Source organism: Carcharhinus amblyrhynchos, chromosome 25, assembly GCF_965287045.1.
Source record: "Carcharhinus amblyrhynchos chromosome 25, sCarAmb.v2.hapA, whole genome shotgun sequence".
Lineage (NCBI taxonomy): Eukaryota > Metazoa > Chordata > Chondrichthyes > Carcharhiniformes > Carcharhinidae > Carcharhinus > Carcharhinus amblyrhynchos.
This window is the reverse complement of record NC_137348.1, coordinates 8,193,925-8,208,400: the sequence shown is the minus strand read 5'-3', so window position 1 is coordinate 8,208,400 and position 14,476 is coordinate 8,193,925. Positions and strand designations below refer to the sequence as shown.

Genomic DNA, 14,476 nt, shown 5'->3' with positions numbered 1-14,476 from the left:
TGTATCACTCTCTTCATCTGGGAAATAAGGAAACTAGTATTACTGCTTTTATATAGCTTCAGAATTATCAGAATCAGGGAAGTACTTACCCAGCATTCGCACTGCCTATTCCTCAACTAGTGACCATGATTGCGTGAAATGTGTTAACCGTTACTCTATCGGTACACTAAGTGAAACCATGCAAGATGTGGAAACAGGCACTATGTCCTCTGGCCAGATTTCACTTGTACCATTTGTATAAAATTTATTTATGAGTCACAAGTAGACTAACATTAACACGGTAATGAAATTGCTGTGAAAATACCATAGTTGCCACACTCCGGCACTTGTTTGGGTACACTGAGGGGAATTTCGCACGGCCAATCCACCTAACCCGCACGTCTTTCAGCGTGGGAAGAAACCGGAGCACCTGGAGGAAACCCACGCAGTCGTTCGGAGAATGTGCGGACTCCTTACAGACAGTGACCCAAGCCGGGAACCCGGGTCCGTGGCACTGAGAGGCAGCAGCGCTAACCACTGTGCTGCCCCACGGTAGTATTTCATGATGAATGATTGTAGATGTTTTAAGAGTGTTTCAATGATTATATGCATAACCTGGCTTCAGTTGTAAACAAAGCCTACTCCAATCACCAAGTCAGTGTTCTTTCAATTACTTAGAGGTGAAAAATGCTGCAACAAAGTACGATGAGCAAAATTAAAGTGATGGTAATCAAAATGACACAAATGACCTGATGGGTACAGTTCACCGCTCTTTATTAACTTTTCAGTGCTTTTCAAAATAAATACGTTTATATGTCAAACATACAAGTGGACAACATTTAGGTGATGACGAGAAGCATGGTAAAGTTACAAAAAAAGATGATGCCATTACTGTGATCTGTGTAGAAATACTCAAAACCTTTAGAAAACAATTGTGGAGTCTTTAGGTATTTACAGTTCCAACAGACCAGCTATCCATACACATATTTACAAAATGCTGCAACATATTGCAAACTTTCAATCCATTGTCACACCTCTGATTTCAAAATACACAAACAAAAATTCTTTTTAAAAAAAGCAGTGGAAGACAAACTTGTATTTGTTAGCTCTAGACTCCACTGTCAACAGAGATTATTTCACCAAATGCATCAGTGCAACCTGGTTTTCCTAGTATCCATAGTTTACTACAATGTAAACTGTTATTAATGCGCTACTACATCGGACTGTGACAGCTTGTTTTGAATATGGTCCATTTAAAAAGTGCTCACTTTATAAATATCTCCCTTTCAAAAGATCGAGGCAATTGCACTTCCTTTGCACCGAGTAACTCTTCCCTAAAGCATTAAGATTCTGCACTGCTGTCGACACACTCAGCCTGAGGGAATATTGCTTTCACAAGAATAACGTGGGTAGGAAAAGAGTGCATTTGCACACAGTCAACATATAAAGTTTTCATTTTAATTGTTTTTGATTTACATATTTAGAGCAACAACACTGGCTAACAAGTAGCTGTATTCAGAGGAATTTCCCTTTACTCTTGTACCATGACTTTGTTCTTTCTTAGAATTTACTGTTTAAATCAAAAGAGATTCCAGCATCCTCAGTAATTTGCTGTTTAAATCATCTTTGCAGCAGCCTAATTATCCATGATTTGCCAAGCTACACTTTAACTTGCAAAGAATTTAACATGGACGCTTCTAAATAAGTTGTTTTGAAAATTAAAATACCTGAAAATGTGAATCTGTGGAATTCACCAGCCCAAAGTGTGGCAGATGTTGGGACAGTGAGTAAATTTGAGGAGTTGAACAGATTTTTAATTGGTAATGGGTTGAAGGATTATGAGGAGAATGCAGGAAAATGGGGATAAGAAGCATATCAGCCAAGATCGAATGGCAGAGCAGACACGATGGGCCGAATGGTGTAATTCTGCTCCTACATCTTGTGAACTCATGAAAGAAGAAGTCACAATTGGCTAGCTTCCGCCATCTCTTGTACTGGACCAGCTTTTAAATACTGTTCTAAGACTTCTGAAATAAAACTCATACACCTTGCAAAGACTTAAATATACTTTAATTATTCAAGAAAAAGGGTTAAAGATAGTGGCAGCTTTTTGAGTACTGGTGACATCCAACTTTATAAATAATAATTAAAAAGCGTTTGGGCTCAAATGTATGAAACTTACCAGGAAATCAAAGGGCTCAAAATAGTTGAAAAGGCAAGTATTTACTACGTGAGTGTAACATATAATACACAACAGTTACCCTACTCACGGCAAAACAAGCCTGCACTTCTGATCTGCATTATCTTATTTAAAATGAATGGGATATCATGAATAATATTCGGAAAATCTGAACCTAGTTTCCTGCATCAGGGAATTGTGATAATAAGAAAAAACTGGAGCTGACAGCAATTCATCAACATTACCTTAACCCCAAGATGATTTGGAACACGTTTAAGTGCCTGTTTTCAGTAACGAACAAATTTTTGTGTTTTGCTGGCAAGGTGCAGCAACAGACAGAAGCAGGTAGCAGGGTACAACTATATACTCTGGCTGCCAAACACTGGGTTTCAACTGAATGTCACAAAGGAATATGAATTTCATAGAATCCCTACAGTGCAGAAGGAGGTCATTTGAGCCTGCAACAACAGTAATCCAACCCAAATCCTATTCCTGTAACCCCACATATTCACCCTGACACTAAAGGGTCAATTTAGCATGGTCAATCAACCTAACCTGCACATCTTTGGAGTTTGGGCAGAAACCCATGCAGGCAAGGAGAGAACGTGCAAACTCCACACAGACAGTCACACAATTTAACCCAGGTCCCTGGCAGTGTGAGGCAGCAGTGCTAACTACTGTGCCACCGTGCCGCCCCAATTTGCAATGTGTGCGTATATAACACACACACACACACACCAGCTGACATCATTTTAACTTTGAAATTGATTGCATAAGCAGTAGGAAATTAAATCTTGCACATGAAGAGTTGATTGTAACAGTGGAGGTTCTGGCCAATGAGTGCCACTTGGGAGTAAAATGTCTTCCGATTTGCCAGTTTGCATATGTGGAAGCGGCTTATCTCTATTGACTCAGCAAACAACCCAACAATTATTAACCAGAATTAACCAGTGAGTATCATAAATATATTTAAGTTCAATAAATTTTAAATGAATTTAACGTTGGACTCTGATACAGGATGTGTCCAATGGTGCACAATCAAAACACTAGATATCCTCTGCTTTTCATGTGCTGGCAAGCCTGTTGAGTACCGCTGGTACTTTCTGATTTCAGATTACCAGCATTTTTGGGAAATCTCTTTTAACTATTAAAACTGTTGTAAAGAAAACAACAGAGGGTACACGGGTTTTTAAAAATTCTGTCAAAAAGGTTGCTCTGACTGTAAATAACACACTTTCCACCATACTGGCTCACCTACATCGCTAATGGAAAACTAAAGTTTTGGCAAATATTGCTTAGTATCTGACCTCTGCTGAACTTTCATATCTTTCATACATTTGCCACATGTACAAGTATTTTAAGGGTCTTAAAAAGGTCTTCACGATCGCAACATGCAACATCTCAACTGCAAATTGGCTAAACATACTTGAAATATTCGGTAAAGTCTGTGGTAAAGTTCCGTACCAAAAAGGAAAACTTATAATACTGAGTGGCACATAATCAGAAATCTCTATGCTGTCTGCACAAGCCATTTAAATTATGATAGTGTGGCTGAAGGGTGTACATTTTCTCCCATCACTGTTGCGAATGGGATTTTCAAAATGGCAAAGCTTTCTGGAGAAAACAGTTCACAAAAAAAGGATGTTATTAAAGGACACTTTGTCATTAGAATAAGACTATCTATAGAATAGCAGGAACATTTTGTCAAGCCATATTTAATGCCACAGCATCATAGTTAATAGCATGTTGCATACATTATTTTCCTATATTATTAAAGGTATGGACACAACTCATATCATTTGGGAGATTTCTAGTCAGCAAAGACTTGCATTCCCTCAACCTGGGTTAGATTAAATCTGGATCCTACTAGTTGGAATGCACTTAACCGATATGATCATCCAATATGCTGCAGTTGTCGATTTCTAAATATTTCAAAGTCAATGTTTACAAAATAATGCACATCCCTCAATATCCTCTATGTTTAAAAAAAGCACTTTTACAGACTGACATATTGCCTTCCATGGATCACATTCGCTCACAAAAACAAAAATTGCTGCACACAACTGGAAGGAACTGGCATGGATCCATGCGCATCAGGTGAAAACAAATGTCTTACATCCATAAAAACAAAATCCATTACAATTAAATGTTTACGCACATCCTGTGAAAGAATTCAGAATGCAATAAATATTTGGGTGAAGGTTAACTGAACTATCTACCTGTTGCTCACTAGCACTATTCACCCATTTTAATCAAATATAACAAACCAGTCAAAAAAATTGGAAATTCTCACTGTAATGAGAAACTCCGTGCATTTTTGGAGCAAAGTTCCACAGATGCATTTGCATCTCTGGCATTGTTAGTGGACAGAAATACAAGCTACATAATAAATACATCACATAGTTTAAATCTTTTAAAATATTTAGTGAGAATTTAAAACGTGTATAAATACTTGAGTCTCTCATAAGTGTTGCACAGATATAAATCTTTTTAATACAGGTATCAAACATGCAAGTAGCTTAGTCTTGGCCTACATTCAAGACAACAGTCTCCATATAGAAAACTACTAAGATCAAAAGTTAAGTTCTCACATTTTTAATCGTCTCTTCAAGACCCCGCTTAATCAGAATTAAACATTTCAAGTATTGCTACACCATACTTATTTATCACAACGCTCAGTTCTCTGTTACACGCGTTCACCAAAAGTCATCAGAAGAAATCAAATACTTGCTGATTTTCTTACCAACCAGGTTGAACAGATGCATTGTAAAGTCAGTTGTAAAAATAAAAGCAATGCGGCGTAAACACTGCTCCAAAAGGGGAAAAAAAAAGTTATTTTGACACTATTCCATTCACATTTCTGTAATAATATCTGGCAAATCAAAGAAAATTCTTGCAGACAGTTTTTATGCTAGTTTTACCATGGTACTTTCGTCAATCTGGCTGACCATTAAGTGTACACACCCATCTCACATACAGTAACTGTGCATCAGCAAACATAGCTCGCTTATGCATAGCCACAATTTCTTTTTAGAAAGGGGAGGGGGGAAGCAAGGTGAGAGATAGACAGCAAAGGCAAAAACCATTCAACAATAATTTTTTTTCCTACAAACCAATAAAAAAAATTAAACTGTGGAAATATAAAATCCTCCTAAGAACCATTTCAATAAACCAGAAGTTTCTTTTTTGTTACAGAAATCTAACACTACTCCCAACATGGAGCTGACTCCATTTGCAAGTCCTAAACCATTTGTAAGTCAGACATTGTCCCATTTTAGGTAAACCTGCACAAAACCCTGACTGCAGCAATCGGTTAGAACTGCAAACTCTCTGCTGTCTTTTCTGTATACAGATCAAGTTTGGAGTGTATATTTTGTTCATTTTTTTAAAAACTGAGTTGTCTACAGACAGCAGCAATTAAATACTATGATTATCCATAAAGCCTTTTTTTTTAAAAACAAAAACCATTCCCATCAAGGGAACGTTTACACGTTGGTAGTGCTTTGACCCAATGAACATGCACAAAAGAAATTCAATAGTCGTGCCCTGTAAGCAGCTTTACATTTATCCCAGTTCAGCTTATTGCCACAATGATGGCACAACGCTGCTGAGCAATGGGGAAAATGGACGCAGCTTTAAGGATCATCACCGTGACCACATGTACAAGAGCGATCAAATTATTTTACCACTATACGACTTATTATTAAGTTTTTTTTATTTTAAACAGAACACACACAGCTCTCAACAGGTTATGTTAAAAACTCCAGTACTGGGGTGGGAGAGAAAATAAAAAGCTGTGTTTTATGAAATGTCTGCCAAGACAATGTTCATTTTGCAGGATTAGCGGACGATGACAATTAAAAGAATAAGCGATTATGAAAAATATTAAGTACCGCCAGCCCAAAAGAAAATAAGGATTAAAAGAATGTACACCCTTACAGGAGCATGCTGCTCAGATAGTTTTGGGAAATGAGAGGATGGAAGATTTGTAGAATGCATGATGCAATAAAAAGCGTTTAAATTGGATTGTGACCTCTCAGTGTGCCTCCATACAGCAATTCTGTGCTCTATGTGGTAATACTCTACTTCTACAACAATCTTCCTCACTGGACAATTAACACCCAACCATTACTGCAGAACACAGGCTTTATCTAAAATTATGGCACTTATAAAACATGCCAAATTCAAGTGTTTAATAAATCACAGACTTTCACAGAGGCAATTCTCCGCATCCGCTGTCATTTCGCCGTCCTGTACGGTTTTTGTTCATATGCTTCCGCATGATTGCTGTGCCTATGGCTATTGATAAAAATCGGTCAGGATGCTGTCTTCAAATGCACAGATCACAATCCACCGCTGTTCACGGCAAGAGTAAAAAGGAGAAAATTAAGCAGCATCTGGAACTGCAGGAAGTCAGTAGTTGTTGGTTTCTTGGCAGATATTGAATTGATCTGATTGTTACATATTGTCTCAGTTAAACCAAAGTCAGGCCAGAACTCTTTTAGCCAGTAGAGGAAAATGGCCACCTGGATTGTTTCGATTTCATATCGGTACAGTAGTAAGAGTAGTGTTTCAAAACCCATTGCTCCAAGTATACCTCAAGCCAATTTTAACTGTTGAGTTACTCATTCTTCATGGCGACACCATTCCGAGGAGGAATAGAGAGAAAAAGAAAGAAAAAGCGGAAGAGGCTTTTCACAATGACTGTCCACAAATACTTTTAAGAATCCACTGGCTAGAAGACTTGCCACATGCAAAGAAAAGACAGTTTACAAGTCAGAGTAACCAGCGCAGAAAACTAAGCCAGAATTCTGTCACGTACCGCCAGATGTTGGCACCCAGAGACCAACAATCCTTCAGAAAAATGGCCCAACTATTCACTCTGTCCTCTGTAGGATACATTACATTTCACATACAAAAAAAAGTTTCAATTCTCTCATCTGTAACGGAATCTGAAGGGATTTGTACTCTCCCAAAACTGTATAGCCATCAAATCAAATGGAAAAATTGTTGTTTTCAACACAATCTACTTTGCAGGGGAGGGTATTTGAGAACTTTCCAAATTAACCAGCAAAAAAGATCCTTTCATTTTCCTGTCGACTGCTTCTTTGGCACTGCAGACCGCTTGGCTTGCCACAGGTGATTGTGAATTGTGATAGCGTCCACACTGACCGACATGGTTTTAGTAGGTATTAGGCTAAACAGCTTTCTGTCTGAGCTGTACTTGTAAAGCTTGTCGATCATCTTCTTATTAATGTTTTTTGGCCCTGTCCCAGTTAACTTCTGGATCTCTTCAGAATCTGGGGAGTATGCATAAAGTGCTCGGAATTGGCAGCCCGCATCACGGAACAAGATGATGTAATGGTTAGCCTCGCATTTCTCAAGCTCCTAGGAAGATAAATCAAAATGAATTTTCTCAAAAGATTTAAATGGCAAATTCAACATTTTTAATGATACAAAATAGTATGCTAGCTCCCTTCCCTCCCCTCACATCTGGTGTTGGGGAAGGTAAAATCCATTTCTGCCTGAAATTAATCCAAAGTCTGCTGCAGCTCTCTCCCTAAGCTGCGTAAGGAGAGAGTCATTTGAGGTATCAAGCCTTAAGGGTGCTGGCAGCTTTTTCCTTGCCATTGAGAAGCAATGGCTTCAATTCAAACCCCACTCCACCTTCCCTCCCACCCCATCCCACCCCCCTCTCCCTCCCCCCAAACCCCAATCATCCCACCTCCCTCCCCACGACAATGCAATTAGGATCAGACCTTCTGCGCAATGAAGATTCAACACACAACTTAATAACCTAAATCAAATAAAGCAAAATATAAAATATTGTCACTATTTCTCCTGTCCTTTTTCAACCCACATAATTTAATGCAGATAAGGATGAGGTTATGTCCTTGGGTTAAAAGTTAAGGAAGGGAAGTATACATTCAGTGGAAAGGCATTGATGGGCTTGGAGGACCTGCTACAGCTAGTGATGATGCATTCACTAAAAAAAAGGGTCAACAACATTTTAAAACCTGGGATTAAAGCACTTGAGAGATAATGAGAAATTTGTACACCTGGGTCTTCCATTACAGAAAAGGCATTAACCTCAGGGGAGCACAGTGATTAGAACTGCTGCCTCGAAGTACCAGGGACCCGGGTTCAATTCTGGCCCCAGGTCACTGGCTGTGTGGAGTTTGCACGTTCTCCCCGTGTCTGTGTGGGTTTCCTCCCACTGTCCAAAGATGTGCGGGTTAGGTTGATTAGCCATGCTAAATTGACCCTAGTGTCAGGGGGATTGGCAGGGTAAACGTGCAGGTTACGGGAATCGAGCCTGGGTGGGATTGTGGTTGGTGCAGACTCGATCAGCCGAATGGCCTCCTTCTGCACTGTAGGGATTTTATGACTCTAAATATGCTTAACCTGGATGATTCCAGGAAATTCTGACGAGACTTGAGATACCGGGGCTTCTTCCGATGGAGATGAAAAGCCTAAAACGCAATTTATTTGTTTAGATATCTTCAGAAAGACCATTTGTGCTGATTGGGCAAGGCACCGGGAGTTCATTTCGGATTGTTTTGGCAAAGGGGGGCCAAGATATGTCCCAAATGGCCTTCCCTTCTGCTAAAAAGTCTATCCCGCTTTCAATTCAACATTAAATGAATTTAACAAAAATCCAACAAAATGAATTTATTTCATTCCTCAAGTTAATTTCAAACGCACCTAAGTGAATCACAGCCAATTGTTAAAAGAAAGTTATTTCCTCACTGAAAACGTTGAATAATCGACAACTTTCTGTTGCACAGTTTATAATTCTTGATTAGAATGGAATATTCTCCAAAATCAAAACCTTCACACTATTACATTTCATGGGTTGCACCTGATATATTTTACAATCATATCTGACAAATTATATTTGACAACTGCATAACTTTGAGTGGAAACAAAATTTAAGAAATACTGGAGTTATTTCAGTGAGTGAACAAATGATTTGAGCATGCAGCCACCGTTCACTTAACAAGTTTGCCAGATCTGTCACTTGAGCGGTGTTCTTGTCGTATACATATATGGGCTTTTTGTTACAAACCTCAAGTATTGAGTTTTTCTGTGCCTCGTTTACTTTTCCTGCAAGACAGCAGTGTGAGATAGCATTGTGTATTATTGACTTGTTTGACTTTGAGCTCGGCTCCTTGAATAGCTTTGGACCTGCAACACAAGTCATGGAGATGGTTACAAACAATTCCAAAGCTTCATCGCTCGGAGTAGCAAAAAAAAAACAAGATCCTACAACTGGTGACTCTACCTGTGTACTCAGCTACTGATGCAATGGATGAGGCTGTAGACGTATTCTCCCAGTCTCGTTCTGTGTTCCTGCTCTGATTTCTGCTCAACACTGAGAATGTCTCCATGGAGTCTGTCCTGTACATTTGAGCAAAGTGACAAGTTTAATGATGAGCATTGGAACCAATGAGGTGTTCGAATGATTAGCTGGGGAAAAAGATTATGCATTACTCAAAAATTGCACTATACTGAATTCAAGTACAAAACTAGTAAAATGTCAAGAGTTATAGAATCATAAAATCCCCACAATGCAGAAGGAGGCCATTCAGCCCATCAAATCTGTACCAACCACAATCCCACCCAAGCCCTATCCCCTTAACCCCATGCACTTACCCTGGCAAGTCTCCCTGACACTAAGGGGAAATTTAACATGGCCAATCCACCTAACCAGCATATCTTTGGACTGTGGGAGGAACCAGGAACACCCAGAGGATACCCACGATAGTCACAGGGACCATGTGCAAATTCCACACAGACAGTGACCCAAGCCAGGAATCGAACTCAAGTCCCTGACAACGTGAGGCAGCAGTGCGAACCACTGTGCCGCACGTGCAGTTATTTCCTGCTTCCCACAAAACATCTCAACTCATTATCAGGACGTCACATAATTAATTTTTAAATCTTGCCTTAAAACGAAGGCTCTAGTAATGTTCTAATTTTAATTCCCAAATATTTTATCTGAAGCACTGAAACCAACAGAATATTTGATCTATATTTCTCACTAATGCAATCAATTAATTTGATTCTCCTCAATCAACCCAGTTAAATATCCACATTTTGGTAGCTGATAACCAAGTTAAGTAAGAGTTATTACCTGAAAAAAGAATTGTAAATTTTAAAAGGTTTTTACTTTTCACCCAAAACATTTTGTAATAAGATGACCAGAACTGCACAAATGATTTGGGAGGCAGTGGAGAAGGTGCAGAAAAAACTTACAAATAGGCTACTCGAATAAAAATGATTAAAACATGAGGAAAGATCAAGAAGGCTGAGCCCTTCCCTTTGGCAAAGGCTGAAGTGACCTGGTGCAAGTCTTCAAAATCATGAATAGGTTTGATAGGATAAATGAAGAGAAACAGCTGCCACCAGGTGGGTCCAGAACAAGGGGACGTTAATATAAGATAGCTACTAAAAGAGCAAATAAGGAATTTAGGAACTATTTCCTTACAATAGACAAGAATTAGAATGCGGTATGGGGCATCTGGTTAAGACATGGCAGCACAGTGGTTAGCATTGCAAAGGGAAGAGCTCAGCCTTCTTGATCTTCCCTCATGTTTTAATCATTTTTATTCTGATAGCCCATTTGTAAATCTTTTCTGCACCTTCTCCACTGCCTCCCAAATCATTTATGCAGTTATGGTCGTCTTATTACAAAGTGTTTTGGGTGAAAAGTAAAAACTTTTTAAAACTTACAATTTTATTTTCAGATTATAACTCTTACTTAACTTGGCTGTCAGCTACCAAAATTAGAACATTACTAGAGCCAGCACAATGGTTAGCATGAGGGACCCCGGTTTGATTCCAGGCTTGGGTTAGTGTCAGTGTGGAATTTGCACGCTCTCTCCGTGTCAGCATGGGTTTCTTCCGGGTGCTGCGATTTCTTCCCATAGCCCGAAAGACATGCTGGTTAGGTGCATTGATCGGACAGGTACCAGAGTGTAGAGACTAGGGAAATTTCACAGATACTTCACTGCAGCATGAATGTGACTAATAAATAAACTTTAACTTTAAGGAGTAGTCTGACATATGACAGAGAACAGATACAGTAACAGGGCAGGAAGAGTTAGGGAGAGAGAAGGCTCATCTGAAGTAGAAACTCTGGCACAGTTATCCTGAGATTCTATGTTACGATTAAGTACATAGTGTACAACATGATCTGAATAGGAAAGGCAATATATTTTTCGGTGAAGTATTATAACCATTTTGCTTTGGAAATATAAATGAATTCAGAGACAATTAAGTTTATGCTTACCTTTGTGAATAACCACCGCTCCCACTCCCACCGCCAGAGTTCACACTTTCTGCTTCAGTAGTTGCGGCTGACGCCAGAGACAGACTGGAACCAGACTGAGCACTACTCAGGTTATCAGCTAGATGAAAGAAAAAACCAAAAACTTCAGGAAACATTTCCTCTTGCAAACTCTATAACTTAAGCAAAGTAGCTTTCTTTACTTTTATACTGAAAGTTGGAAGCAAAGGTACAGCGGAACCAAGCTTGGGAGGATGCTTTCCAGAAAAGGACTTAATTGGAATCTAATTCATCTCAACAAAAATTTCAGCATTATAATGGTTTATCCCAGCTAAAGAGAATGTATTAAAATTCTCTCTAACTTAATTTTTAAAAATAGAAATAAAAGCTCAAGTCTAAAATAGACGATGAAAGCTAAGTCAGAGTTGCCTTCTCACCCTTAAGACCATTCCTTAATAGAATGGATGAAGGCCCATGGCATTTAAAATGGGTGTTTAAAGGGGTACAAGTTTCCCCATCCTCCAAATTCAACTACTTCTGATAAAAATCCATTCAGTGCCTTAATATAATTATGCATCGGATGACACATTTTCATATTGCAGCTATATAAAAATCTTGGTTAGGCCGCATTTGCAGTGTTGCATTCCGTTCTGGTTGTCACACTATCAGAATGATGTGGTAGCTTTGGAGAGAGTGCAAAGAGGGGGTTCTACCGGTCTCGAGGGCATCAACTATGAGGAGGGGTTGAATAAACTAGGATTGTTTTGACGGGAAAGATGGAGGCTGAGAGGAGACCTGATAGAGGTTTAGAAAATTACAAGAGGTGTAGACAGGGTGGAGAGTCAAAGATATTTTCCCAGGATGGAGGTGTCAAGTACAAGGGGCACAGGTTCAAGGTGATAGGGAGAAAGTTTGAGAGAGATGTGCGGGGGTGGAGGGGAGGGGGGGACAAGAGAAGCTTTTCATGCAGAGAGTGGTGGGTGCCTGGAATGAGCTGTCAGAGGTAGTGGTGGAAGCAAGCACACTAGCAACATTTAAGAGGCATCTGGATGGGTACGTGAATAGGGAAGGCATAGAAGGATAAGGATCAAATAAGTGCAGAAGGTTTTTGTTTAGTTTAGTTAGGGCATCATGATGGGAATGGGTTTGGAGGGCCAAAGTGTCTGTTCCTGTGCTGTACTTTTTTCTTTCAACAAATTTGCCACAGCAATACTGTTTCTCCACATCAAAAAATTCTGATTTAGACACTATAAAAATTGAAGGGGAAAAAAAATTGAAGGGGGAAAAGAAATTGAACTCTTGCTACTAAAATTACCTTGTTCCCTGAGTGAATAAATTATTTCACTGGATGTTGGGTAGAACACTTTGATCCATTTTAGCTAATGCTTCTATGGAAAAATGAACAGGATCCTCCAGCCCAATCAACTGAAATTTCAGTGAATCACTCATCCATCTTGACTATCATTCCGTGTCATTTGCACAGAGCTTACACCTAATTTATGTTTTTTGAAGATCAAGAAATAGTTTGTTTTGATAGGCAATTGTGGTAGGCTGCATTCTCCCTGCAATCATCATCTGCAACAGCACATTCTAAACATCCACTGTTGAAACTATTCATTGTCAGGAGTAACTTCCTCCTGAGTTGCTTGCGATCTGGTGACAAGGTAGGGAATTTAACAAATGCAACGAGACAGAGTAGTAATGTTTTAGGATTAGCACACAATCAGGGTGGCACAATGGCATAGTGGGTTGGCACTGCTGCTTCACAGTGCCACGGACCCAGGATCGATTCCTGGCCTGGGTCACTATCTGTGCAGAGTCTGCATGTTCTCCTCGTGTGTACGTGCGTTTCCTCCGGGTGATCCGGTTTCCTTCCACAGTACAAAGGTGTGCTAGTTAGATAAGCTGAACAGGTGCCAGAATGTGGCGACTAGGGGAATTTCATTGCCGTATTAATGTAAGCCTTACTTGTGACTAATAAATAAACTTCATCTTTAACAATCCAGAGGCTCAAGATAATGCTCTGGAGGTATGGGCTCAAATCCAGGAATTTAAACTGAATTAGGAGATCTGGAATGTAGAACTAGCCTTAGTAATGGTGACCATGACAAACATCACTGATTGCTGTAAAAAAACTATCTGGCTCAATAATGTCCATTAGGAAAATAATTCTGCCACCCTTTCCTGGTCTGGTTTATAAGCGACTCCAGACCCACAGCAACATGTTGGTTCTTAACTACCTTGTGGGCAATACGGTGGCTAGCACTGCTGCTTCACAGTGCCATGTTCAATTCCAACAACGTGTGGATCGTGTGGAGTTTGCATGTTCTCCCTGCGTCTGCATGAGTTTCCTCTCAGTCCAAATGTGCAGGTTGAGTGGACTGACCATGGTAAATTGCCCCTTAGTGTCCAAGGTGTGTAGGTTAGGAGGATCAGCTGGGTAAATACATGGGATTGTGGCAAATTCTTTGATTCTCTGCAGCCTCAGTTCAAGAGCAATTAGGGGTGAGCAACAAATACTCGCTTTAGAATAATAGAACCTCTGCAGTGCCGAAGGAGGCCATTTGGCCCATCGAGCCTGCACCAACAACAATTCCACCCACGTATCTACTCTGCTAGTTCCTGACACTAAGGGGCAATTTAGCATGGCCAATCAACCTAACCCGCACATCTTTGGAGTGTGGAAGGAAACTGGAAACCTGGAGGAAACCCATGCAGACACAGGGATAATGTGCACACTCCATACAGGCAGTCATCCAACGCTGGAATTGAACCTGAATCCTTGGTGCTGTGGATCAGCAGTGCTAACTGCTGTGCCACTTTACCAGCAATGCCCACTTCCCATGAAAAAATAATTTCTTCAAGGTGGCATATTAGGAAAATGTGCAGGGGTGGGGGGGGAGACAGATTTCAGCCATTTTAAAATTCATTCATTGATACATGTAACTTCAATAATTTTAAAAGCATTGCTTTAAGAATGCAAGCAATCCAACTGACACTGTTAAAACTCAGCTTTGCAATAGATG

The 14,476-nt window shown here is 39.8% G+C and overlaps 1 protein-coding gene across 3 annotated transcripts in view; it reads right to left on the bottom strand.

The window, feature by feature from the left end:
• Positions 1-746: 746 nt before the first annotated feature.
• Positions 747-14,476, bottom strand: part of camsap1b (calmodulin regulated spectrin-associated protein 1b) — a 109,212-nt gene continuing 95,482 nt past the window's right edge. For all 3 annotated transcript variants that reach the window (XM_080212379.1, XM_080212380.1, XM_080212381.1), the window contains 4 exons: positions 11,454-11,571; positions 9,444-9,559; positions 9,228-9,346; positions 747-7,546 (listed from right to left, as the gene is read on the bottom strand). In XM_080212379.1, coding sequence (XP_080068505.1) covers positions 7,244-7,546; positions 9,228-9,346; positions 9,444-9,559; positions 11,454-11,571 — 656 coding nt within the window. In that variant the 3' untranslated portion in view covers positions 747-7,243. The remainder of the gene's footprint in view (positions 7,547-9,227; positions 9,347-9,443; positions 9,560-11,453; positions 11,572-14,476) is intronic.